Source organism: Talpa europaea (genome assembly GCF_964194135.1).
Source record: "Talpa europaea genome assembly, chromosome: 7".
Lineage (NCBI taxonomy): Eukaryota > Metazoa > Chordata > Mammalia > Eulipotyphla > Talpidae > Talpa > Talpa europaea.
This window is the reverse complement of record NC_140074.1, coordinates 115,023,802-115,050,354: the sequence shown is the minus strand read 5'-3', so window position 1 is coordinate 115,050,354 and position 26,553 is coordinate 115,023,802. Positions and strand designations below refer to the sequence as shown.

The 26,553-nt window shown below is 35.9% G+C and overlaps 1 protein-coding gene across 9 annotated transcripts in view; it reads right to left on the bottom strand.

Annotated features, from left to right (window-relative positions):
- SPAG9 (sperm associated antigen 9) overlaps window positions 1-26,553 on the bottom strand; it is a gene marked incomplete at both ends in the record, with an annotated part of 115,738 nt that overhangs the window by 10,800 nt on the left and 78,385 nt on the right. For 6 of the 9 annotated variants that reach the window (XM_084236191.1, XM_084236187.1, XM_084236188.1 and 3 more), the window contains 18 exons: window positions 536-603; window positions 1,585-1,665; window positions 2,805-2,930; window positions 4,350-4,545; window positions 4,807-5,025; window positions 6,748-6,919; window positions 7,366-7,533; window positions 7,790-7,879; window positions 8,971-9,100; window positions 10,145-10,318; window positions 11,368-11,424; window positions 13,246-13,376; window positions 15,610-15,661; window positions 16,117-16,269; window positions 17,520-17,577; window positions 23,029-23,150; window positions 24,302-24,401; window positions 24,946-25,153. In XM_084236191.1, coding sequence (XP_084092317.1) covers window positions 536-603; window positions 1,585-1,665; window positions 2,805-2,930; window positions 4,350-4,545; window positions 4,807-5,025; window positions 6,748-6,919; window positions 7,366-7,533; window positions 7,790-7,879; window positions 8,971-9,100; window positions 10,145-10,318; window positions 11,368-11,424; window positions 13,246-13,376; window positions 15,610-15,661; window positions 16,117-16,269; window positions 17,520-17,577; window positions 23,029-23,150; window positions 24,302-24,401; window positions 24,946-25,153 — 2,305 coding nt within the window. Of the gene's footprint in view, window positions 1-535; window positions 604-1,584; window positions 1,666-2,804; window positions 2,931-4,349; window positions 4,546-4,806; window positions 5,026-6,747; window positions 6,920-7,365; window positions 7,534-7,789; window positions 7,880-8,970; window positions 9,101-10,144; window positions 10,319-11,367; window positions 11,425-13,245; window positions 13,377-15,609; window positions 15,662-16,116; window positions 16,270-17,519; window positions 17,578-18,018; window positions 18,034-23,007; window positions 23,151-24,301; window positions 24,402-24,945; window positions 25,154-26,553 lie in introns of all 9 variants that reach the window. The other 3 variants (XM_084236189.1, XM_084236193.1, XM_084236194.1) reach the window with 2 other exon arrangements.

Sequence of the window (26,553 nt, the reverse complement as noted above, 5' to 3'; positions counted from 1 at the left end):
TATTATGGTTAATGTTTTCACTGAGATATACTACAATGTATAGTTTATATTAATATAACAATAGTAAACACCCAAGCAGGTACTCACATATTTAATGATGTCATACATGATTAGCAGTCAGTTTAAACCTTTATTCTTTCTCTTATTAGTATCATTTCTTTAAAGCATAAGAAGTCAGGCTTCCCTGGTGGCACAAGTGGTTAAGCACCACACTATGAAGCAATCCACAGCCTCTGCAGCACAAGTTCGATCCCCAGTTGGCCAGGGAGAAACCCATATGGCGCAGCAGACCTCACCTGTCTCACCCAGTGCTCCCCTCAGCAGTGTATTTTAGTCAGTCTGCCTGTTCTGTTTCCCACTCTGTCTCTGGTGAATCCTCTCACCACCTCCCCCCACCCCGCCCCCCGCATCTCTGGCCTATGCTCCTGTCCTTGTATGCATAAATAAATAAAAAAGCATAAGAAGTCAACTTGATTAAAAATTCTTTTGCGAAGTAACAGATTAGTGCAGGTATTACATATGCATATCAACTTACCAACTCCTCTGTGAAAGATTGCAAGGGTGCCATCAGCCAAGGCCACTAACACAATTCCTTTCACATGCCTGAAAAGAGGAAAGGGGATTTCAGAACTCTCTACTGGGGAACATGGAAGGGACCATATGCTATCTCTCAGAGGGCCAATCTGTGATAAATGAGGGGTTGACACCAGAACCTAAAGGAACACTCTTGTCTTCATTGAGAAAGGCTTGCTATGAAAATGTCAGTTGAACTAAATAAAGAGCCTCTGTGGTGGTGACTTGGCTGTTTCACTTTCTGACTCAAGATCCTCTCACTGCAGACTGTTGACAAAAGTTCCTTAGACCAGAGAGAGATAATCTTTAAAGGAACTAACATATCTTGGTTCTGTGACCTTAAGAGGAAAACTCTGATTTTTGATAGTCAGCTTATAGAAAAGGACTAGTAAATGAGTGCCCCAATCAACATATTCACAAAAGCTAAAGAATACTCTAAAACAAATATAGATTAATAGTTGTTAGTTGGTTTTCTCCCCAGAATACCAATGAACTCACAGTATTGTGAGGTGTCAACCTAGTTAAGAGAAATTTTCTCTTCTACTTAGTCTTCTATTTTACTTACTAGTTAGTTTCAACCAAATTCAACTTCGCTAATTCCACAAAAGGGTTTTAAAAAAATCAGGACACTGGGGCCTCCCTGGTGGCACAAGGGGTTAAGTCTCAGCACTATGAAGATATCTCCAGAGACTGCAGCCTAAGTTCGATCCCTGACCAGGGAGCTGGCCCACATGGCGCAGCAGACCTCTCCCGTCTTGCCCGCTGCTCCCCTCAGCAGTGTATTTCAGTAGATCTGCCTGTTCTGCTCCCCACTCTGTCTCTGGTGAATCCTCTCACCCTCCCCGCACCTCTGGCTTACTCCCCAGCTCTTGTACACATAAATAAATCTTAAAAAAAAAAAACATTCTGGATATTGATTTAGTCATGACGTATAAGTGGGCTTTGTAGTCTTAAAGATCTAGTTTATACAAAAATACATGTTTTTAAAAGAATTTCTAAAATAAAACTTACACAATACTGAGAATCGAATCTTTAAGTTTAATAGAATGGAGACATTTCCTCCACTGGGCTACAGATGAATGGACATACAAACTGCAAGAACAAAAATCAAGACTGGTAAGGCATAGAGAACATTAAGTCATTAATTACATCTAATAATGACCACACAATTCCTTCAGGAGGAAATAAGAGTAACAAAAATTTTAGGGGGGGAAAAAAAAAAACAAAGCAAGAGAAAGGGCAGACCTAAGGCAGAGGAACAAGTTGCTCAAGCAAACAGAAACATATGAAGAATGAAAAATTAAAACTAGAATAATGCATAGTTTCAGGACAGCCCATACTACAGAATTCTTGACTAACATTCTTTTTAAAAAATTACTTTACTTTTCTACTGTACTGCATTATAACTTTCTGAGGGCAGAGTGGTTTACATCAGAGAGCAGCAAATGTCCATAAACAAAGTTTTTTTTTTTTTTTTAATCCTTCATCTTTCTTTTATTTAATGCATAAACAAAGTTTTACTGGAACAGTCACACAACTTGGCATGTATTATCAATGTAATGGCTGCTTTTGTACTACAATAGCAGAGTAGTTGCTAGAGATCATATGTTCAAAAAGCTGACATAATTTGTATCTAACCCTTCACAGAAAAGGTCTGCCTAACTTTTCAATTTGTAGCATTAGACCCCAAATGAAAAGGTACACTACTGATGCCGCCTTACCTTTGGAAAAGCACAATCTTATAAGACTCCCCATACTAACAGAAAGTAAACAAACCATGTAATATCAGTTATAACCTTAGACTGATTTTTCCTACTAAAAAGTTGTTTGGAATTGGGCCTCCCTACATTTAAACATACTAGTTTAATTCCTGGTATTATTTCCTGAACACACTTTAGTCTACAGAAACCTTCTATGAATCAATAATTCTTTATCTATGCAATTCAGGATCTTCTATTTCTGTATCACCCAGTCTTACTTGCTTCCTCTTCCAAGAATATTATATTAAGGGAATAATCTGTGACAAAGAACCTATAGTTTATCACTCAGAACCACTGTAGATCCAGTTTATAAAGTAGTTGCAATATAATCTCAAAATATGTACGCATAAAATTCTCTGCTTTCATATATACTTTTGTTCACATTCAAATGTACATTTTACTTATCTTCTGATTTCAAAAGCAAAAGTAACAGACTAAATATATTTTAACAATAAAAGAATTAGCACCTACCAGCCATTCTGAGCTCCAAGCCACATAGTTGGTAAAAGACTACTCATTTTCTGGGCTTCTTCTCTCGCCAAGTCTTGTTCACAAGGCAATACTGATATTTGATCTTTAAACACATCTGAGTCATTACTGGGAAAGGTGGGGGGAAAGGGAAAAAGTTTGAGTGTGCTCAGCTATAGTTTTCAGGGATTGAGTATTTCTATATTTTAGCTTACAATTTTAAAAAAATCCAACAATAAAATTCCAGAAAGTCGAAGTAAAATGCTTACATTAAATATTTAGCAATTTTAACAGAAGCAACATTAACATACTACGAGACCCAAGGCACAGACAACCGGGGCAGGGGGTGCAATGAGGGATAACACATGGCAATGAAATACAGCAGTTAGCATCCTGCATTTTTATGAGTATCTTCGAGATGGAGAGAAGAGAGAGAATGGTTTGTTTTAAAACTATCCACACAAAGGAGGGAAAAGAATTTTCTAAAATAATACGTTGAAACATGCTTGTATCATGTACCAAACTCTTTTTTCAGTAAAGAGATAAAGAGATAACTGAGTAGTAAAGAGATAACTGAGCTATCAAATTCAAAACAGACAAATGAACATAGTAATTATAAGAACATGATTTTATTCTTAAATTAACAATTAAACATTGATTGCTCTTGACTACTCTATATACTAGGAAGAATATTAAATTGCAAAAATGATCCAGTTTAGATAAACCCGCCCATCAGCTTTTGATAAGGCTTTAAAGATGGCAAGAAAGAAAGAATTCACTACATGGGTCCAAGATAACCAAGCTTTTAAGAACCTAAACAAACTATTTTCTAATAAAATGTTTACCATGAAATTAAATTCAAAAAGACATTCAAGTCCACATGGGAAATTTAAACAATGGACAATGAACTAGAGTGGGAGTGAGAGTAGGGGTGGGGATTAAAATGGCAAAAGTTTGCAATATAATTGAAGACAGTGAGTACAACTAAAAAATAAAAATCAGGGCCTCCCTGGTGGTGCAAGGGGTCAAGCACTGCACTATGAGGCAATCTGCGGCCTCTGCAGCACAAGTTCCACCCCTGGCTGGCCAGGGAGCAACCCACATGGCGAGGCAGACCTCTCCTGTCTCGTCCGCTGCTCCCCTCAGCAGTGTACTTCGGTCAGCCTGCCTGTTCTGTTCCCCACTCTGTCTCTGGTGAATCCTCTCACCCCCCGCATCTCTGCCCTGTGCTCCAGCTCTTGTATGCATAAATAAATCTTTAAAAAATAAATAAATAAAAATCAGAGGAGAAAAAGACCAGAAAGAGTCTGACTAATATGCTTTATAGATAAGAGTTTTTTAAAGTTGCAAATAGAGAACAAATGGAAAAATATATATCCAGAGAGCACGTAGTGGAATGAACAGATGAAGAGAACACAATGGGAATAATAACATTTAAGTCTGCCCACAACAATGCCAATTATGGGATTTATTTTGCCTGCTTCAGATTATCTTGTTCCTTTTCTGTTGCACTTATCTGGCTTCCTAATTGTGAACCCACTTGTATACCTTGACTGATACACTGGTAAGAGGTCTTCCGGGATTTGAACTCCCAAAGGATCCGTAAAGACATGTTCTGTGTACACGCCAGTCTGAGAGATGTCCACGGTGTCTTCAGCAGACCCTGCATTACCTTCTGTGGCTTCAGTGGCTTCTTCTGCTGTTGGAACATTTTCATCAACCTCACTATTTTCTGTTTCCTTTTCTACAAAATAAATAAAACATGCTAACTATCTAGAGTTTGGGCTTTTCTCTTTTAATAATGTCCTGACACAAACTCTGCTACAGAATTCCACCTTAATGATCCCCTCCTCTACCACACTACACTGTGAAATTGAGAGTTCTTTATTTCATTTAATAGTCAATAGTCAATGCTTCTTTCAAGCTCTTTCATCCTTATAACTTTAAGATCTAGATCAAGTACATAATACATATATAGATAGCTTGTAAGGAAAAACAGGCATACCTGGTGGTTTCTCCATCACTGGAGAAGCACCATTGGTACTAGGGGAGGTGGCAGCTGTCGTCACACCTTCTGCAGAACAACCCACCACCGTGATACCACCCAACAGACTGTCTGTCTCTGCTGAACTATTGCTTGTCACACTTCCACATAAAGACGATTTGTCAACCTGTCCAGATTCTGAAAGTTCTTCTCCTGCAGGGTAGTCTGTTTCTCGTGCTCCTTAAAAAAAAAATAAGTCAATAAACCTTTATTAATTTTTTTCTCCAAAAAAAAAAAAACAACAACTAGGTTTGAAATTAGAATGTGAAGATGAACGTTATTTGAATACATTAAGATAGTAATTTAAATTTTATTTAAAGTAACCTTCACAAATTGAGAAAACAGCTAAAAAATTTAAGATGTTCCTTCCATTTCTATAAGCACAAGTGAACTTGAAAATGTCAGAAATGACACTTCTGCTTTTAATATAAGCTCCTCAACAATCACCTAATGAAGTTAAAAAACAAAGAAATCTAGTAATTTATGACAAGTCAGCAAATCAACTAGTTATCAAGCTTACTATTTGAATCTGGACTTCCACTCATCACTATTAAAAATTAATTACCCTAAGAATACATACAGTGCCTCAAGATTAGGAAGATAGGGACTCCCTGGTGGTGCAAGGGCTTAAGCACAGCACTGTGAAGCTATCCACAGCCAGCCAGGGATAATATGGCGCAGCAGACCTCTCCTGTCTTGCCCGCTGCTCCCCTCAGCAGTGTATTTCTGTCCATCTGCCTGTTCTGCTCCCCACTCTGTCTCCGGTGAATCTTCTCACCCCCCACACCTCTGGCCTGTACCTCAGTTCTTGTATGCTTAAATAAATATATCTTTTTTAAAAAATCAGGAAGACACTAAAAAAAAATCTATTTCTATGATTTTGCCTAAATTGGATAGTTCATACAATAGGAATCATACAATTAGAATCACACAGTATTTGTACTTTTGTGTCTGGTTTATTTTAGTAAACATCCATATTGTAGCATGTGTATCGGAATTTCACCCCTTTTTTAATAGTATCCCATTGTATGGATATATCACAAGTCACTTTAATTTTTTAATGTTTTAACATCACTAATGTTTAATCTAGAACTTTGGAAGACTTTCCCTTTCTAATCAATCTTTTTTTAAAAAAAGATTTATTTTTATTTTCACCAGAGACAGAGTGGGGAGCAGAACAGGAAGATCTACTGAAATATACTGTTGAGGGGAGCAGCAGGCGAGACAGGAGAGGTCTGCTGAGCCATTGGTTAGCTCCCTGGCCAGGGACTGAACTCATGCCGCACGGGCTGGTGTTAGCTTGATGGCGCTGAGACTTAACCCCAATAGGGAGGCCCTGTAATCACTCTCAATATAAATAGTCCCTTGCGCTCTGCCTTCCAGTCATCTTTTCATATTACCCTTGTCTTGTTTTCTTTATATTATCTGAAACTATCTTGTTTTTTTTTTTTGTTTTTTTTTTAAGATTTATTTATTTATTTATACAAGCACTGGGTATAGTCAGAAGTGCGGGAGGGTGAGAGAATTCATCAGAGCCAGAGCGGGGAGCAGAGCAGGCAGAAGGACCGAAGTACACTGCTGAGGGGAGCAGCGGGCGGCAGGAGAGGTCTGCGCACCATGTGGGACCCTCCTCTGGTGGCCGGGGAGCAGCCGGGGATCGAACCGGCGCCGCAGAGGCTGCTGGCAGCTTTGCAACCCAGCGCTCAACCGCTGTGCCACCGGGGAGGCCCTGAAACTATCTTGTTTAATCATTTCTTTCCAATTTATTTTTGGTCTCTCCCAACTAGAATACAAACTCAAACAAGAAAGAACAAATTCCATGAAGGCAGTGCACCTCCAGTAACCAAATCAGGTCCTGCAAGGAGGCATGCAGACAGTGTGAGGGACATGGTGCCCTCTTACCTGGCACACTTGCTATACACAGAACGTGAGAGTTGCAAACAGTGAAACTATCTAGAATATTGCCTGGTTGAATAGCATCAATAATGATGACTTTTGTAGCTGAATTTGTGCTGGTACAGATCCAAACTAGACTGGATAATTCTTCTTGATTTTTTAGCTCCTTCTGCTGCTCCTACACAGGCAAAGTAAGGAAAATTATGTTTAAAATGATATGTATATAATGTCTTTTCATAAAACTGTGTTATTATAGTAAATGACAAACTATTTCAAACATATTTTCAAATTATGTGAAAGGCTAAAAATACAACTCTTCAATATTAGTAGACTAAAAACTAGTAGTGAAAGTAGATCGGTGATAAAAATGTTCGATAGTTTGATTGTGATGGTTGTTACATTAAGTGCATACTATTTGTCAAAACTCCTTGAACTGTACTTATTTAAAGCATACACTTTGTTGTATGTCAAATATAGCTCAATAAAACTGATTTAAAAAGAGAATGTTAAGAGTAAACAAGTACTCCTAATTAGAAACTGAACAAAGAATAAAATTTTGACTAACAAGCTAATAAACTAATAACTTCAAAGACCAGGAAATCAAATGTTAGTGCAGGCACTTACCTTAAGTTCCTGATCTAACTTATCTAAACTACTCTGAGATGCACTCCGCTGTTTACTGCCTTCTGTATCCAAACCAGAAATGTCCTTGTAAAATACACTTGCTCCAACAACAGAACCACCATCTCTGGTCTTTCCACCTGATAAATTGACTCCAACAGCACACCATAGCTTTTGGGGTTAAAAAAAAGGGGGGGGGGACATTAAATTACTTTCTGAAACTGTTTAGTAGAATGTGTCACATTTTCTTTAAAAATGTAATGATTACAAATATAGGTCTTTATTATTCAAAGTATCCCAGTCTAAAACTATTAGAAAGAAATGAACAATAATCTCACCTACAGAAATAGAACTTTTTGCTTTTAGAAAAAAGCTCACCCACTCAGAGTTTAGTAAATGACTTCCTTTAACTTCAAAATTAATTTACCTTCATTGATGTATCTTTTTCATCCAGAGGTCTGAGATAGACAGGAACAGGTAAATTTTTCATCTTATTTTCCCCCTGACCATTGGTTACCTAATAATTGGGGAGAGGAGAGAAAAACATACATTGGACAGTATTATCAAAAGTTAACTACAATTCAGCTATTATATACTTAATTCTTGAAATAAAATTCAAGTAAATTTTGTCATTCTTATTTGAAAAATAAACAGAAAATCAAGTAACAGAGAAAATAAAAGATAGATGAATTCAGTCATGTTTTTATATGTGGGTATACACATATGGGTGTGAAGATGTGTATATAAATGCATAAACTGAGTCTTTGGGGTAGGGAATATGGAATAGACAAGAAAAATGATTCCTGAAGACCTGAATTGAATTTTTAGTCAATGGTTTGAAAAGCTCCTGGTGAAAGCCTTCTTAAAACTTTTAAATAGAGCCTCCCTGGTGGCAGAGGGGTTAAGTCTCACTGCTATCAGTGTACTTCGGTCCTTCTGCCTGCTCTGCTCCCCGCTCTGGCTTTGGTGAATTCTCTCACCCTCCCACGCTTCTGACTGTACCCAGTGCATGTATAAACAAAACAAACAAACAAATAAAATAAATAAAACATGCCTCTATAAAATAAAAAAAAAAAAAAAGTCTCACTGCTATCAAGCTATCGCCAACCACTGAAGCATGAGTTCAATCCCCAGCCAGGGAGCTAACCCACATGGCACAGCAGACCTCTCCTGTCTCACCTGCTGGTCCCCTCCGCAATGTAACTCAGTAGATCCACCTGTTCTGCACCCCACTCTGTCTCTGGTGAATCTTCTCAGCCCCCTGACACCTTTGGCATATACCACAGTTCTTATATGCATAAATAAAAAATAAAGCTTTAAAAAAAACTTTTAAATAACAGATACTGCCTCTTAAAAAATTAAAATATTAAATATTAAAACAGAGTAGAACACCTCAAGTTGCATATACTTGGACATCTCCTGTTGAGCCCTCTTTTCTCCTCAAAGACTAGAGGCATTTCTAGAAAACAAGCTGAAAATCACTATTCTCAATACTTCTCTGTATATGTGCCAAGTCCATAAAGTTTAAAATGAGCAGGCTTAGGGTGTGTATTTTCTTTCATGTCCAGGCATTTTCCACTAAATGCTCTCACCATGTTTATACTTTACCTGTTTGTACTTCTGAGGCAAACTCCAGCCAAAGGCCTGCACTCTGCCGTCTTCCTTCTGAACATGTGCCTTTACCTGACGATACTGTTCTCTCTTTTGTTCTCTGCGTGAGGCTAAACTAGCTTCAGTTCTAAAAGGAAAAGAAATTTCCCTTCTAATTAAATGTATAGAGCACCTTACATGTTCCCCTACTGCTAAGATAGCAAAAATAACAACAAACACATGATTTCAGATTAATTTATTTTAGGCTACAACTCCTCCTTATGAAGTATTATGCTAAAGCTGTCCAGTGAATACACAACCCATGTTTTAAATTAGCAAACAGCCCGTTACAGTATTCTGAATCATCAGCCATCAAATTTCTCGTGTTTGCAATTTAAGCCATATATAAAGGAAAAATACTCATATACTTTTGGCTCCTCCTTTTTTTCCCCCCACCCAACAAATACTTAACCAATAATTTTCTAATGCCAGGGAATGTAAATAAAAATGAGTGAGATCAATAAATCAATTCTCTCCTTAGGAAATAATACAGGCTAACTTTTGGACCTCATTAACTTGTTTCAAAAGACAAAAATGCAAAATGACTTGGTGAGCTTTAGAGTTACAGAGCAAAATGCTGATTTTGAAAAATGGTTTGTCTTTCTTTGGGTCAATTTTGTGAAGTAAATTGCTAAGTATATCATAGTTAAAGAAATCTACCAGCATGTCAGACTTTTTACAAACACTTTATAATTCAATCCTAATACCTCGGAAGTAGGTTATCATACTCATAGGCAAAGAAAGAAGGGCTCTGAGATGCTAACTTGCCCAAGTTCATGTACCTAAAGAATAGCAGTCAGGATGGAAAACCAAGTCCTCTGACACCAAAGAAAATAATCAAACATTTCGGAGAAAGGCTTATTTAGGTCTTTAATACTTCCATTAATATTTATCAATATTGCCATATCAATAAAAGTGAGACTTCAAAAAAAATTCCTTCTCTATGAAAAGTGTGAAATTCAATATTATTAAAAGGTACTGACCATAAATAATTTACTTAAAGGTAGTCAAGTTACAAAAATAGTTTCTCTACAGATTTGCCTGAAACCTTACTGCTGATTTAATAAAGAACAAGAATATTCTGAACTGTTAACTTATGTAGGGCAAAACCACTCATTTGGAAAATACTTACTCTTCGCTAAGGAAATCAAAGGCTTTCGACTTATCTCCAGGTAGCTGAGCTAAGGTGCTGCTTCTTTTCTTGACAGAAGGAGTAACATGAGAGGTCGGTGCATTGTACTTCAGATTAACAGGTGGTTCAGGTTTCTTAGTAGTATTACTTGAGGAGCTGAAAAGTCGGCTGAAACTAAAGAGCAAAACAGTGTGTTTGTATATGAAGAATGTGTGTTTTTGTTTGTGTGTATCACATGCACTGTGAAGAACAATCCATAACTTTCCACACAAACTCCAAATGGCTTTCACAAGGCAATCAATGAGTAATTAATCGGCAAAAAAATATTTTGTGAGTCACACACTGCAGCCTTTGCAATAACTCACAGCCAAACTCAGACATTCAGGAAAGAGAAACTATGGCTTAGAATGGCAGATCCATGCCATTCTAAAGAATATTCTTTAATTAACAATTCCCATAATGAAAGCAAAAAGTTCTTAAGTACAGGGAAGTCCCATAATGAAGAAATAAAATAAGATGGTTCCTTTAGCTAGTACATACTTGATGCTAGCCAGAGTGGTTGTTAAACAACAAGATTGTGGCTACATGGCTTGAACAACGATTGGTATACCAGTTGTAAATGTAGTCATAATAAAGTACTAAAACACTTACTACTATTTTAACACACATCTTACATATTTTCTTTGTAAACTCAATTTAAGTAACTGTTTTCAGATCTACTTCAAAAAAAAAAAAATCAACACATCTACAAAAGAGCAGGTTTACAAAAATGTGGTTAAGTTTTAAGCACAGTAAGTAGTAACAGTACTTCTGGCATGAAGGTAATTCAATTCCAAAACACACATATACACACTACTCAAACTCCATAAACACTAATTTCTAATCATTACTTCATAATGTCCCTTATCAAACAACCAGTAAATAAATAACTTTTGGGAATCCAGATAATTAATTAACTCTAAATAATTCCCCATTATTTAACTTTGCAGAGGATTTCAACAAATGCATAGCCAACATGATGCAGCTTACAACAGCATCATTTTTGTCTTCAAGAGCAGCCTTACCGAGCTGGCACACTACATATCAAAAAGAAAATATTCAGTTTAGCCATATATCACAAATTTTAAAAAGATTATACAAAATCACTCTTGAAAATAAATTTTGACCTAGTCTTCTTGTCTCAAAGTGCCATCTAATGTCTCTGTATGCTTTTAGATACTCACAACTGCCAGATGCTTGATCTTTTTTTTTCCTGCATGGCTGGATTTTCTCTTGATGCACTGCATTTAAAAAAGAAAAAAGAAGGAAATGTGTTATTACTGAGGTGTGCTAGTTTCCTAGCTAAAGAACAAGAAGTTCATGGAATACACAAAGGAGAATCAACAATTAAATTCAGCAAATAGTTACTGTGACCCGTCATATCTACTAAGACTAGCACAATTCAGATAAATAAAATGCTATCCCTCCCACAAGGAGCTCAATCTATTGAGAGAGACAATACTGTCACTTACACTGGACAGTCAATATACCTGAATGTCAGCATCTAAAATTTTTTTACTGAAGACAGCCTCCAAGTCTCCCTTTTTTCAAAATACTTCCTTGTGTAACCCTGTCTTTAAAGGTCTCTATTGTCTTATATGCCCAGTTATCAAAAAATAGCTTGCAACTTTACTGTTCCGTCTGGTCTTTCACAGGACTAAAACTTTCCCATCACCAAAAATGAAGGTGGGCAAACTGGATTGATAGGCACTTCAAAAAAATTTCAGGAGAATATGGGCCTCCCTGGTGGCACAGAGGTTAAAGTCTCAGCACTATCAAGCTATCACCAGCCACTGCAGCATGAATTCAATCCTCAGCTAGGGAGCTAACCCACATGGTGGAGTAGACTTCTCCTGTCTCACCCACTGCTCCTGTCAGCACTGTATTTCAGCAGATCTGCCTGTTCTACTCCCCACTCTGTCTCTGGTGAATCCTCTCATCTCCTGCACCTCTGACCTATATCCCAGTTCTTGTATGCATAAATAAAAATAAATATTTAAAAAATAAAGTGCAATTGGAAAGAAAATTTTTTTTCAGGAGAATAAAGCATTCCAAACTGATTAGTAAAGAGTTAAAGATTCTGCCATCACTATCAGAGCCCCTTTTTTTTTCAAGGACTGAATTAAAATCTTTGAAATCAATGTAAAAGTAAGTTACCATTTCTCTATACTTACAGACTACCAATGAAAAGTGGAGTCTGCCTATATACCTCAGTTTTTAAAATGCTTCTTCATTGTTTAAGAATATACTTTCTAGTCCATTAGTTTCTTTGTTCAATAAAAAGATTAAAATACTCATCTCCTTACTTCTTATCAGGTATAAACAATTACAATTTTAGCAAGATGCAATTATGCTACAGAAAATATTTTCTTCTAGTATGACATTGAAAGGATATATATAGACTGCTATATAAATGATATAATCATAATGAAGTAAAAGTTGGCAGTCAGGAAAATATGTTCACACACCTTAAAATGTGTCAGTATGTAATATTAGTGGTAAATTTGATGTTACAACACAAACTCTAAAATATGAGCAAAATAGGGGACAACTAATTAAAAAGTTTTCATGGGTTCTCTCTAAAGTAAGGACTGTTGCTGAGAATATGACCATTAGATGGCAGCATTAGGTGAGATTTAAGATCCAACTGACAAAGATGTCCACGTAAGCTGCATTTTGCATGTTTAGTCAGATGGGGGTGGGAGGATGCAAGAATATGTTACAAAGAGTCACCAAATAAAAATGATTTAATTTCCTATGTGGGTAGATGGCTTTTCATCATTTCCTGGCATTATTGCAAAGGACTGTCAATGTCTATATTCTTTTGAAAAATAAGCATCATTCCTAAGTAATAACAACTCATTTTAGAGGCGGTGGGGCCATTCTCCAAGAGCAGCTACTGGCCTTGATCACACTCCTACTAATTCTGAGTGTTTCTTTAAAAAGTCTTTCTTAGTAAACAGAACTAAGGTCTTGGATCCCTAAAGTAGGATGATTTTAGTTTTGAATCAAGGAATTATAGGAAACAATAGAAAAACACCAGAGGTACTTCTCATACTAACCGAATCATCTCTGTCCATCGAACAGCTTCCTGAAGCTCCATCAATCTCTCTTTATATTGGTTTCTCTCCATTAGAACTCGGGCCATTTCTACTCTAGTAAACCGCTTCCTCTGGGCTGTAGGAATATCACTCTATAATGAAATAAATACTAAATAGATCATTCTGAGAGCCTATTATCTCAGACGTAAGCAAAATCTTTAAACTTTTAGACAATTCCTTAATTTCTAATGTAATCGATCACTGAAAGAAAAATGGCTGTTTAAAAATAAATCAATGAGGTTTAAATAATTATGACTAAAAAAGCAGACAACTTAATTTTTTAATATAAATACAGGTATTTGAGGAAATACAGGTAGAGATTGCAAACTAAAAAAAGTTAACTTATCTAAATTGATTTAATATGTTCAACTGAAAATATTGCTCTGACGATTTAAATTCATATTTTATAACAAATGCTAGTCATTAGGGCCTCTCTGGTGGTGCAGGGGTTAAAGACACACCACTAGGGAGCTGACCCACAGGGCACAGTAGACCTCTCCTGTTGCCTACTACTCTCCTCAGCAGTGTATTTCAGGAGATCTGCCTGTTCTGTTTCCCATTATGTCTGGTGAATCCTCTCACACCCCGCACCTGTGGCTTACTTCCCAGTTCTTGTACATATAAATACATAAATCTTTTTTTAAAAATTAAAAAAAAATGTTATTCATTCAGAAATTAGTTACAAGTTGGTTCCAAAAGAGGTTCCTTTATCTCAAACTACCAATTCATATGTATACCAAGCATAAATTTACTGACTAGTCACCAAGGTACCCAACTCTAAGAGTCAGTAAAACAAACAGAAATACAAGATAGGGACAACTGTATTAACCATAATTCTTCTTGGAAAAAATAAGGGATGTGAGTATGCTAAGACTCCAATGGGGCATGCTTAAGTCAACTTCCTTCTATTGCTGATTTCTAAGTGCTCTTTTGGGGAGGGAAGTTGGTTTAACTACAGGGTTTTTGTTTGGTTGAGTGGAATACGCATATTTTGGATCAAAGCTGTAAGAAAGGTTTGGACAGTAAGAAAGTTTGAGACCGCCTTCAATCTCCTTCTGTCACAGAAATTGGTCTCTCCTTTAAACACAAGTCAAACAGGGCCTCCCCAGTGGCATAGTGGTTGAGTGCTGGGATGCAAAGCTGCCCACAGCCTCTGCAGCGCCGGTTCGATCCCCGGCTGCTCCCCAGCCACCGGAGGAGGGTCCCACATGGCGCGCAGACCTCTCCTGCCTCCTGCTGCTCCCCTCAGCAGTGTACTTCAGTCCTTCTGCCTGCTCTGCTCTCCACTCTGGCTCTGGTGAATTCTCTCACCCTCCCGTGCTTCTGACTGTACACAGTGCTTATATAAATAAATAAATAAACAAACAAATAAATAAATAAACAAACAAACAAACAAATAAATAAATACAAGTCAAACAAATGATTAAAGGACTCTGAGTTTGAAACACAACAATTGTGCTACTAGGCATACACCCTGGAAAAAAAATACAGCACACTTGTACTATAACATTCATAACAACAGCATGTTTTTTGTGATAATAAAAAGCTGAAAATAACTTAGATATTCATTAACAGGAAAACAGATACATAAATTCCAGTATATTCACGTAATAGGATATTATAAAGCAATGAACATGAATGAACTATAGCACTAAATTACGACACAGATGAATCTTAAAAACATAACACCGAGTATAAGAAGCAAATCTCTAAGACTAAATAGAAAATAAATATAAAAATAACAAAAATTAAATCATTTTTTAGTATGATTTACATGTGTAGTGTGAAAATAATATTTTGTTAAAGGTAAGACAATGATAAATACAGAACAGTAGTAGTTTCCTCCAGAAAGGAGGCGCACAGGCAGCTTCAATGTTTGATAATGTCTAGATCTTAGGTTAAGCGGTAGTTTCACAATGCTAATTTATTATACTTTATAACTTATATGTCACATATATTTTTGGGCATATCTAGACTTCATCTTTTTATGTTTGAGACTACTAAACAACTTTTACTATAAAGGTTTCATATTTCTAAGTCAAAATTTGAAACAAAACAAACAACAAAAAATCCACAATGTCCCACTTGGTCTTTGAGATCAAACATGCAAACACAGTGGGAGCAGAGCCATATGTAGCTAGAAAGCTTAGTGTGTGGAGGCCATGTGGGAGGTGGTAACTCTATCCTATTCATGACTGTAAATTAGCCTTCTGACTCAAAAAAAATTTTATAATGCTATATCCAAAGTTTAATTAACAAGATTTTCTCAAATTTTATGTTTACAAAGACATGGCAAGGAAAAAAAGTTCAAAACTGCAAACTTACATCATCATCATCTTTTGCTTTTTGCCGTGCATCTTCAGCTTCCGCACGAGCTCTAGTGGGGAGAAAAGCAAAACATGTTATTGAAGTGAGTTTTCTTTTCCAAGAGTGACAAAGTATGCCCACAATTTTATCACCCTAAGTGACTATTTTTTTACTTTCAAATAGAGTATTTATCTGCCTTCATCTAGGGGAAATGTTATAACAGTGTTCTAAGAATTTTTAAAAAAAGGTGTTAAAGAAAATTGGGTGAAGAAAAATAATGTTTCTAATTTTCTTTTTAGCAAGATTTGAACAGTTCTAACAGTTTTCACATTATGACATCAAAAACTGATAATGCAGTAGATGCAGGGGCCTGCTCAGAGCACAATCAAAAGGGCCCCTCCCCAACTCAGGCAGGTTATGGGCCTTCCAGGCTCGAGGGTTGAAGGCCCTCTGAGTTACACTTGCTACTCTCTGTGACACACCAGCAAAGATAGTTTGACTTAGAACAACATAATGAAAACTTACTTCCTCAGCTCTTCCTCCAATTCCTTGTTCTTTTCCTCAAGCTTTAGTTTGGCTTGTTTAACAGCCTCCAATTCCCCTTGTAGCACGTCTTTCTCACAGGTGAGCTCATCCACTTTCGCTATCAAATCATTCTTCACTACATTCAAAGCATTTCTAAAAAAAAACACATTTCAAGTGCATCTTTACAAAAAATATTCTTTCCATCTTTCAGCATATTTATTCACTTATATACTAAAGTGACTATATAATCATAAAGTTGCCGTAATTGAGGCATAAGTGAATGCCTCAAAGATGTCCCCAAAGATAAAAAGGGGGAAAAACTCTTCACACTATGAAGAATAAACAGATAAAGCAAGACAGACCACCACAAATAAAAAGTCAGAATTAAGATTATACCTTTTAAAAACAGCACCCATAAAGGTATTATTGTTAAAAAGTTCTGAAAAGATATTATCTAATCATAAAACAGAATTATTCCTTAAAATTATCTTTTTTTTTTAAAGACTTATTTATGCATACAAGAACTGGGGCACAGGCCAGAGGTGTGGGGGGTGAGTGGACTCACCAGAGCCAGAGTGGGGAACAGAATAGGCAGATTGACTGAAATACACTGCTGAGGGGAGCAGCAGGTGAGTCAGGAGCGGTCTGCTGCAACCCGGCTGGGGATTGAACTCGTGCTGCAGTGGTTGTGGATAGCTTCATAGGCTGCGTCTTAACCCATTGCACCACCAGGGAGGCCTGACTTTTAGTAATTGAGAAATAACTCCAAACTAGAAAGAAACTGAAATAAAAATCTACCAGCTAGCTCCTTTTGGGTATAGTGGGTACAGGACCTCACTACAGCTGCATTCTATTTTGTGTATATACAGATGCTCCAAAGGTGCTGTGACACAGCAAGTTGACAAAGGAATCCAATTTGCTTATTTACATAACCCAGGGCCTGTCTCACTGAACAAGATTCCAATGTTCATAAGGGCTTAAGATCCTACAAATTGCACCAGAGAACCTGCAATTAGTAGGAAACCTCTGAAGAGGAAAGCTGGGATTAGATCAAAATACTTAGCAGAAATAAAAATCCTAGGAAAAGAAATAATAAATTCCAGGGGAGGGAGCAAAAAAGGCAAAGAACACAAAGAGAAGATTAAAGAGAAAGCATGGATATTACAGTGCAAAGGAGATGAAAATCTGTTTCTGGGGAAAAAACAATAAACATGTTCATCAGTGAAATTAGGTCCCATTACCTGTCTGTGTATGTGTTCACACACACCAACATGCAGAGAAGGGAAATGAAATGGGATAGCAAGACTGCATTAATGCTGTGTTATGATGAAGAAGTGTAGCTGAAGTAAAGAGAAGAAAATACAGCATCTTTTGCTCTCTGTTAACATCTTGTATATACTTACTTGGTTTCCAACAGTTGTGTATTTTCTAATATAAGATTTTCAACTTCACGACCCATTCCTATCAAAAGAAAAAGGATAAAAACTTTGAAAATAATCAAATTATGTAAACTTATTAAGCTATAGTCATAAATTTTATTTTATAAATTTTATCCTTTAGCAATCTTATTTTGTCTATAATTTCATTTGATCTATTGAATTATATAGATTATAAAATTATAAATAATTATCCATCACAAAACAGAACAAAATATTTTTGTCAGGCAACCCTTTATAATCTAGAATTTCTCATAGATAACATTTCAAAAGGACCAAGACTTTACTGTTAAATATTCTAAAATGTAGTATTAAAGGGGAAAAAGGAAAGCATTAATATGGGCCAGAAATTGTTTCCAAACCACAGCTGGTAGTATAGTCTTTTGCCTAAAAATTAGGTCTTACTAACAGAGAACAGCAGAAACAAGGCCTAAAAAAAATAACCCCAGTGCAGATGAAACCTTACCAAAGAAATTATGGTCTTAAAGCCCATGCATTCCATGTAAAGCAAAAACAAAGAACAAGAAATGTTTATGTAAGAAACAGCATGAAAATAGATTATTAATCTATAAAGTTTTATGCATGATATGAAAAACATCTGAAATCACAATGTCATGGTTTAATGCATAATGATGTACAAAAGACAGAAATTAAAACGAGTTCCATCATTCACAAGGATGTTCTCTGATATGTTATACCTAAATGTTTTATCAATTTTTTTCTTAACAATAAAACTGAATATAATTATAGATTGAAAACCCAAAATCTATAATATAAAGTTTCCTTCAAAGTGCCACCTTTGGAATGATAATGTTCAGTGGTCACTATACAGCTCACATTTAATTTAATGAGTACTGTCAGGTAGACAGAGCCAATGTAAGAGCCAATGTTGTGATCTTTAGGAAGAAGAAAGATATTTAATTTTCTACTCATAAAAGTGAACCACTATACTAGAGGATATATCTCAAGAAATTAAAAAAACTAAAAAGGCAAAACAAACAAAACCCCACTGCTTACTCATCCCAAGAAATGAGCTAGTGTTGGAAAAATCACACATAATGGAAGAAGTAACTCATCGCTACGCTACAGAAGGAACTATTTCTAAGGAAAATTACACATGACAAAGGAGTTAGCATGTTCCTTTTTAAAAAAAAAATACTATTTTAAAATTACTTAAAAAACCAACCTATGAATGCTAAAAACTCAATCCTCACATCTGGATTCATACTTTATTTATATAATAATTATATCAAATATTCTCAAAGATCAGGGTACTTATACCTTTCAGAAACACTAGCTTATTTAATTATCTATCTATGTAGTCTCTAAAACCTGAGAATAAAGAATTTTTTAAAGAAAATTTAAAATTTCCAAATTCTACTTCCAAAATGAATTTTGGCAAGACATGTGCCAATATTTGCTTTAAACACTAATGTTGACTTTTCAATAAAGCTATAGAATCAAAAGAAATAGGATTTAGACTGGTTGAAAAAAGTTAAGGTAACTTTATGTTTGCCATAAACTCTCAAGCATATAGGGAAAGTATAAAAGCAGAAAGTATACGCAGGGCAAAAAAAAAAATAGTTGAGCAGGAAAAAAATGAGAAAGCATTAAAATGAAAATAGCAGCCAAGAACACCTAGCTCAAAAAGCAGCAATATTAAAGTATTTAAAAGCATACACACCAGAATATTCCCCTGGGTAAGCAGCCCAAGAGAAAAATGAATGAGAATCTCAATTACATTGATTTTCAGAAAGTGAGATCTACACTCATTTACTTCAAAATGAGAGGAAACAAAATGTCAAAAAGATGTAGAGAAACCATTAACTATGCATAAAGTGTAAACATTATAATAAGAAAATACTTGGAAATATGTAGTTTTTAAAGTTTACATATTTTCAAAGAAGAGTTCTCTTAAAATCTAATATAAAGTAATACATGATCAATAGAATTACCTAAAAATTTCACTATGAAATATATCAATAAAAATAACTCATCGCTATAAGAAAAATATAACATGAAATGCTCCCATTTTTTTCAAGACTGAATATAAATTTAGATCTAACTTACTTGGAATTTTACCTATTAAAACAACAACAAAAAAGGCTTGGTTATTTTTAATATTATAGATGTTTCATTTGGATTTTACCACCAATTTTCAAGCTCAGTCCATAGATGGGCTTCCAAACGATGTGTCAATTCCTTAAGTGTCAATCACTTAAGAAAGTATGCATAATTTTAGCTAGTTCAGTATGTGCATTTCTCCAATAGTATACTGCTCTCTTACAAAATCTCCTGTAAAGGAGTTTTAACTCCAAAAGGTAAAGAATATAGATGCAGAGGTGAAGTGAAATTGTTAGAAGTATTTAGCAATTCATTCATTTAGTTGCTGTGCTATATGCTAAAGATACAATAATGAGCCAAAAACATAGTTGTCTTGGGCATATTGAGTTTATAGTCTATCCAGGAAGATAGGTACATTAAAAAAGTAAAGAAAGAAGAGTGGCATAACAAATAAAATGCAATGCCACGGGAATGCATTTCAGGGACAACTAAGCTTTAATTAGGGGATCAAGGCAGAGTTCCCAGAGGATATGTTGCCTCTATTAAACAAAGGCAAGAAGAATTATATTGCTGTTTGTTTTTTGTTTTTTTTTTAAGGAGAGAAAAAAGCCTTGGTGATTGGTTATAAGAGAAGTGGTGGAGATCTAGGATGGAGAATTGAGGTGACGGTGAAGTAATTCTTTCATTGAGATGGTAAGTGTTGGTGTAAGAACAGCCTAAATGGGACAGAACAATAAAGATGGTGAGCTAAGCTTTAGGTAAATCAAATGTAAAGCCATACAAAACATCTTAGAGGTTTCTAATGGGCTGTCTGAAATAGTCTGGAACTAAAGAAAAAGATCTTGGGTAGAGATAAAAAAAGGAAAAACTTTGGAGCAATGAAAGTTTTTAGCCATGAAAACCCAGAAAAAAACAACAGCAATAAGATTTCCCAAACAAAGAAGCAGAGCTAGAACAGGATCACTGATATCTGAAAGATGGGCAGAAGAGGATTCTGCAAAGACTAAAAAGGAATAGCCAGAGGCAGAAAATGATGGAGGAAAAGTCTGTTATCACAGAAACCTAGGGAATAGTTTTAAAGATAAACACTATTTGAGAAAACATATAAAATAACTAAGAATAGACAGCTGAATACAGAAAACAAGAAGGTTGTTTTGGGTCAGGAGAGTATGAAGGAGAATGTGACACTACAATGGGATGAGGTGCAAATGAAACTAGAGAAATGCTGCCCACACCTTCAAGAAGTCTGTTTGATCACTGATGTATCTAGGATAGTGCCAGGCACATAACAAATACCGCATTGATAAATACTGATACATAACAGTTTATTAGCTGGACAAGGGGTGATAGGGTAACATGGCACTAAAGATACAGAGCCAGAGGAGGACAGTATTTTTACTTTTTTTAAATAAATTATTTTATTTTATATAATTCTTACATCATTTTTCATTTTTGCATAATGTATGCAATTTCATTTTGGTTATATTCCCCCATACAATCCCCACCTCCTTTTTCTGACCCTAATCCCTCTTCTCCTCTCCCTGCCCCCCTACTGTAGTGTGTCTCTGGTCTATAGTTGCTTGTTGAGTATTTTTACTTTTAAATGGAAAAGACCTGAACGTGTTTAAATAATAATCAGAAGCAGCAAGGATAGTGATATTTAAAATATCTAAGATAATCAAAAGAAAATCCCAAAGTATGATTTCCAATTTCTATAATATGACCATGGGGATAAGTGACTAAAGTGAAGGGAGAAAAGAATCAATGAAAATAGTAAAGTCAAGGGATGAGACACCAATCATGATAAAATCAGAAGAAGTACTGAGTACATGCATAATGACTGCAAAAATGTATATCCTCAAAGAGGAGAGTTTTGTAATTGTAATTAGAAAAATGAATGAGTTACAGAAATGGACTATGTACTATTTATCAATCCAAGGTCAATTAAAGAACTTGGGGAACTAATTTTTTGAGCTTAACAATATTGCATTTAGTGAATGTCAGTTGCCACACTGAATTGTATGGAAGAGAAGCTGAGGAGCAAATATTTGCTATGTAAATCACATTTATTATTTTCACCAAAAAGTATTCGTATAGGCATAAGTCATGATGCAAAGGGTAATATATCTTCTAATTTGGAACATTCTAGAGATAAATATACTGAAAAATTGCAAAGGGAAAGATAGTAGTTTAAAGTCCGTTTTTTATTTTCAACATGGAATGGAAACCAGAATATTTTCATTTTGTTTTTAATCCATTTGTTATGCTTAATTTTGTCTTAGAGAATGGAAGCTTTTGGAAAATAATGATTTAAGACACAACAGTTATTTCTAAGTATTACATACCTTCTAAACTCTTTACAAACTTCTAAACTCTTTGCAAACTCTTAACTCTACTGCTATGGTGCAAAATCACGGGTAATAAGTAAAAAAACAGTGGGTGTGGCTTTGTTCCACACATACTTTATTTACATACACTGGAAGTGAGCTGAATTTGGCCTATGGCAGTTAGCCTGGACTGAAGTCCAGTTCCTTCATTTTATACACAAAGAAATAGGGCCCAGGAAGGTTAAGCTATTTGGCAAAGGCCCCCAGAGCCAAGTGTAGTATTCTTTTCAAACCAGGTATTCCTCCACAATTGAAACTTTTTTTTCTTTCTTGCGTTCTTTATTTTTTTATACAAGCACTGGGTACAGTCAGAAGCACGGGAAGTGAGAGAATTCACCAGAGTCAGAGCGGAGAGGAGAGCAAGCAGACTGACGAAATACACTGCTGAGGGGAGCAGCGGGTGGCAGGAGAGGTCTGAGCACCATGTGGGACCCTCACCTGGTGGCTGGGGATGGAACAGGCACTGCAGAGGCTGCAGGCAACTTTGCAACCCAGCGCTCAACTGCTGCGCCACCGCGGAGGCCCCACAATTGAAACTTTTAAGTGATCACATTCCCAATAAAGATAAAACAGAATACTCCATGAAATCCCAGAAAAGTCAATACTTTCTTACTTAAGGTCAACAGAATTTAGAGAAATGCATTTAAGCCATGAACTAACTATTCATCATTCTGTGTGTACACATACACCCCCCCATATATATCACACTGTTCCTTATATGCCACACTATTCTTGCAATATAGCAGGGGTAATAAATTGTGTTATATGAATTTAAAATACAAATTTAAATGCAATTCACTTTAGGTATATACATATGCAAATATATCTTCATTTAAATTTTTCATGATCTCAAGAATAAGTTCCTATTAATTACCTAGAAGTACAATAACTTTGTACCACTAGGCAGTCAGAGACATTTTAAAGAACTGTTCAGTTAAATCATGCTTTATAATCTACCTATTTTTAGAAGGCATAATCTACCTATTTTTAAGATGGTATGACACTTCTCAGGTAAGCTAGCATACCTAGTAAATCTGCTCCTTCATCCACATCTCCAATTAGGCCTGAGCCAGCTGAAGACAGTTCTTCAAAAAGAGATTCTGTGTTACGATCAAAAGCTTTGTTCTCTATGCCTTTGGTGGGGGTGCTATGCAACAAAAACAATAAAATCAAATCAGCGGATATCACAAAGATTTTTTTGACAATGTAAAATGAATACAAGAGACTATTAAGTATATTTTTTAACCTGAAATTTACACTTAATATAAAATTTAATTTTTTGAAAATATTTCTAGTTTTCCTAAGAAATTGTCAAAAAACTTCACAAAAATAATGAATGAAGAAAATATAGAATGTCTTTGCAGTAGATTCCAGCAAACAAACAATAAATGGCAGTTAACATAGGCCACTATGCTGCTTCCTATCAGCCACTAGTCTAAATGCTTTATATAGATTACTGTATTCAATCTTCACAAAGATTCAATACAAAGAAGGGGCTGCTATTACCCCAATTTTACAGATAAGGAAACTAAAGAGGTTAAGAAGTTTGCCTGGATCATCCACAAACAAGTAAAAGAGGCCGGATTCAAATGTAGCCATCAGCATCAGAGTCCATGATCTTAACTACAATGTTTTATATAGATATTTTATTTTTCTCAAGCACAGGTTGACAGTATGTAATAATATTCAAAATTAAAATGCCATTGGCCCAATGATTCAGTGTCCAAAAAATGTCCTACAAAAACACTGTCACAAGCATTTTTATAGTGGCAAAACTTGAATTAAAGACAGTAGCTCCTGTCTGACATACTTGAGCACCAATACATTTCAGATGACCTTGACTAAGATGACACAAAACTGTTTTCTTTCACCCCTAAACTTCCTTTCCTTGTAAAATGAGACTAATTTCTTCCAATGAGATCATTACAGCTCTGAGGGAGTACATTCTCTTCTTCCTGATCTAGGAAAAGAATAAAGTTTATTCCAATTGTTACTTCCCCAACTCCCTCTATGCTTCTTCAGGTTCTAGAAAGGATGGAATACCCCGTTAGCTGTCTTCTTCCCCCCCCCCATCCTTTTATATGCTCCTAATCCCTAATGTTGCAAAGCTATTATTTCACAGAATGCTTAAACCTTGTACAATGTTCAGTTTCAAAAACAGAAATTGGAATATAACACCAACATTTTTTCTGCAAAATACTGAATGCATGTGTCTGATAAAAGACGTGAGAACAACAGTATGATTCTGGGAGAGAGGAAAAGGAAGGACAAGATATCTTAGTTTGTCACTTACAGTACCTTGAGCCTTTATATCCACTGAGATCTTTGTCCATATCCAACTCAGGAGTGGATTCAATGATTGCTTGAACTTCTGACTTCTCTTCATTTTCAGCAGAGCCTTAGAAAAGGACAAGATGACATCAATAATGTATGTATCACACACTGCTCTTAACATGCAAGTCTGCTGCTACTATGATTATATATCATTTGATAATAAAAACTTTTTAAAAGCAGATTCTAGGAAACAGGGTCAGACAATATATCATAATTACAATTAACAGTCAATATCAGAAACTAATAAACAACCAAAGAGAGTTTTTGTTTGCGATTCTTGGGACACAGGCAAGTATATCCCAGGCCATTACTCCCTGTTTTCATTCCTACCTAAAGTGTAGAATATAGACATTAAAGACAAAGGCTAATGAGCTAAGGCAGAGACAGACTGTTCTTCCACCTTTCAAATTCTCCAACTCTGCAGACCACAATATTCTTCTCTCCAAAACCTGAATCACCTCTTTTAAGTTTTTTACAATTGAGTATAAAGAATATTTACCTATCTTATCAATTTAGAGCAGCAACATTCTAAGGCATATTTTCTCATTTTCACATCATCTGAACTTACTGAGTATCTTGCCAGTGAGTAAAGAACAAAGGTCACTCACCTGTTGACACATTTCTAGTTTCTTGGGCTACCTGTACTTCAATATGCTTGCTTATCTCTGACTTATTTGGTGTATCTGCAACCTTCACAAATCCTTCATTATCTTCCTTTAAGGGAGTATCAGCAGAAATTGCTGCCACATCCGAAGTAGCTAATGATGCTGGAGTGGTAGCTTTTGATCCTCCTTGGCTAACATCAGAAAGCTCATCCTGCAAATAAAAATTAGAGAAATTTTTAAATGAGTATTTTATTTTAAGCCATAAAAATGGTTTAAGAAACAAACTTTCCAAGAGAAAATTCTGTTAAATAGTAATAGTCACTGTTTACCAAATAAAAGCAATAAATCATCTCTGCAGACTATTTTCAAACAATTAGGACATATTTAAATAAAACACATGATCCAGACATCCAGGAGAGTGTTCTAAACAAAAAATTTTGGAAACACAGTAGACTGGAGTATTAGCAATAAAATTATACATAGCATCAATATCAAAGTTTTAACAACAGTTGTAATATTGTACAATCATTTGATAATATCTATTTCAAAAACTTAGCACTTGTATTGTTATTCTGAAACATAATACAATACAGTGGAGTAACAAGATTTTTAACCTCAGGACAGTTTTGCAAAGTATTCTTAAAACATCCTATATCAAGATCATCTGAGGTACCTGGTAAGAAACCAGATTCTAAACCCATCTGTTGCCCTCAGCAGTATATATCAGCAGATCCGCCTGTTCTGTACCCCACTCGGTCTCTGGTGAATCCTCTCACCTCCCGCCCCACACCCAGCTCTTGTATGCATATACAAATCTTTAAAAAATAATAATAATAGGGGCCTCCCCGGTGGCGCAGCAGTTGAGCGCTGGGTTGTGAAGCTGCCTGCGGCCTCTGTGGCGCCGGTTCGATCCCCGGCTGCTCCCCGGCCACCAGAGGAGGGTCCCACATGGCGCGCAGACCTCTCCTGCCACCCGCTGCTTCCCTCAGCAGTGTACTTCGGTCCTTCTGCCTGCTCTGCTCCCCGCTCTGGCTCTGGTGAATTCTCTCACCCTCCCGTGCTTCTGACTGTACCCAGTGCATGTATAAACAAAACACACAAATAAATAAATAAAATAAAACATGCCTCTATTAAAAAAAATTAAAAAAATAATAATAATAAAATTATTTTAAAAATCAATATAAAGTAAACAGTCCAGGTTCCTAATGAAAAGAGTTGATGAACAGCACTTAAACCCATTGTGACTGTGGATTCAGAAAGTCCTAGGTTCATCTACACTGAGAAAATGATATGCCTTTGTAGCTATTTGAGAAATAAATAATTTGAGGTCAACATTATAGTTATTATTTACTGCTTAAATAAAAGTAAAGAAATTACTTCCTCTTTTACCTTATCACCCCACCCCACTCCAAAGTTTGGTTATTTTTACCTTAAAAAAAAATTACTTGATAATAGAGTACACAGTGTAAACAATCTGGCAAAGCCAACCTTTCCAAATTCATTTGTGGATCTGGAAACCCACATGGCGCAGCAGATGTCTCCTGCCTCACCTGCTGCTCCTCTCATCAGAGTATTTCAGTAGATCTGCCTGTTCTGCTCCCCACTCTGTCT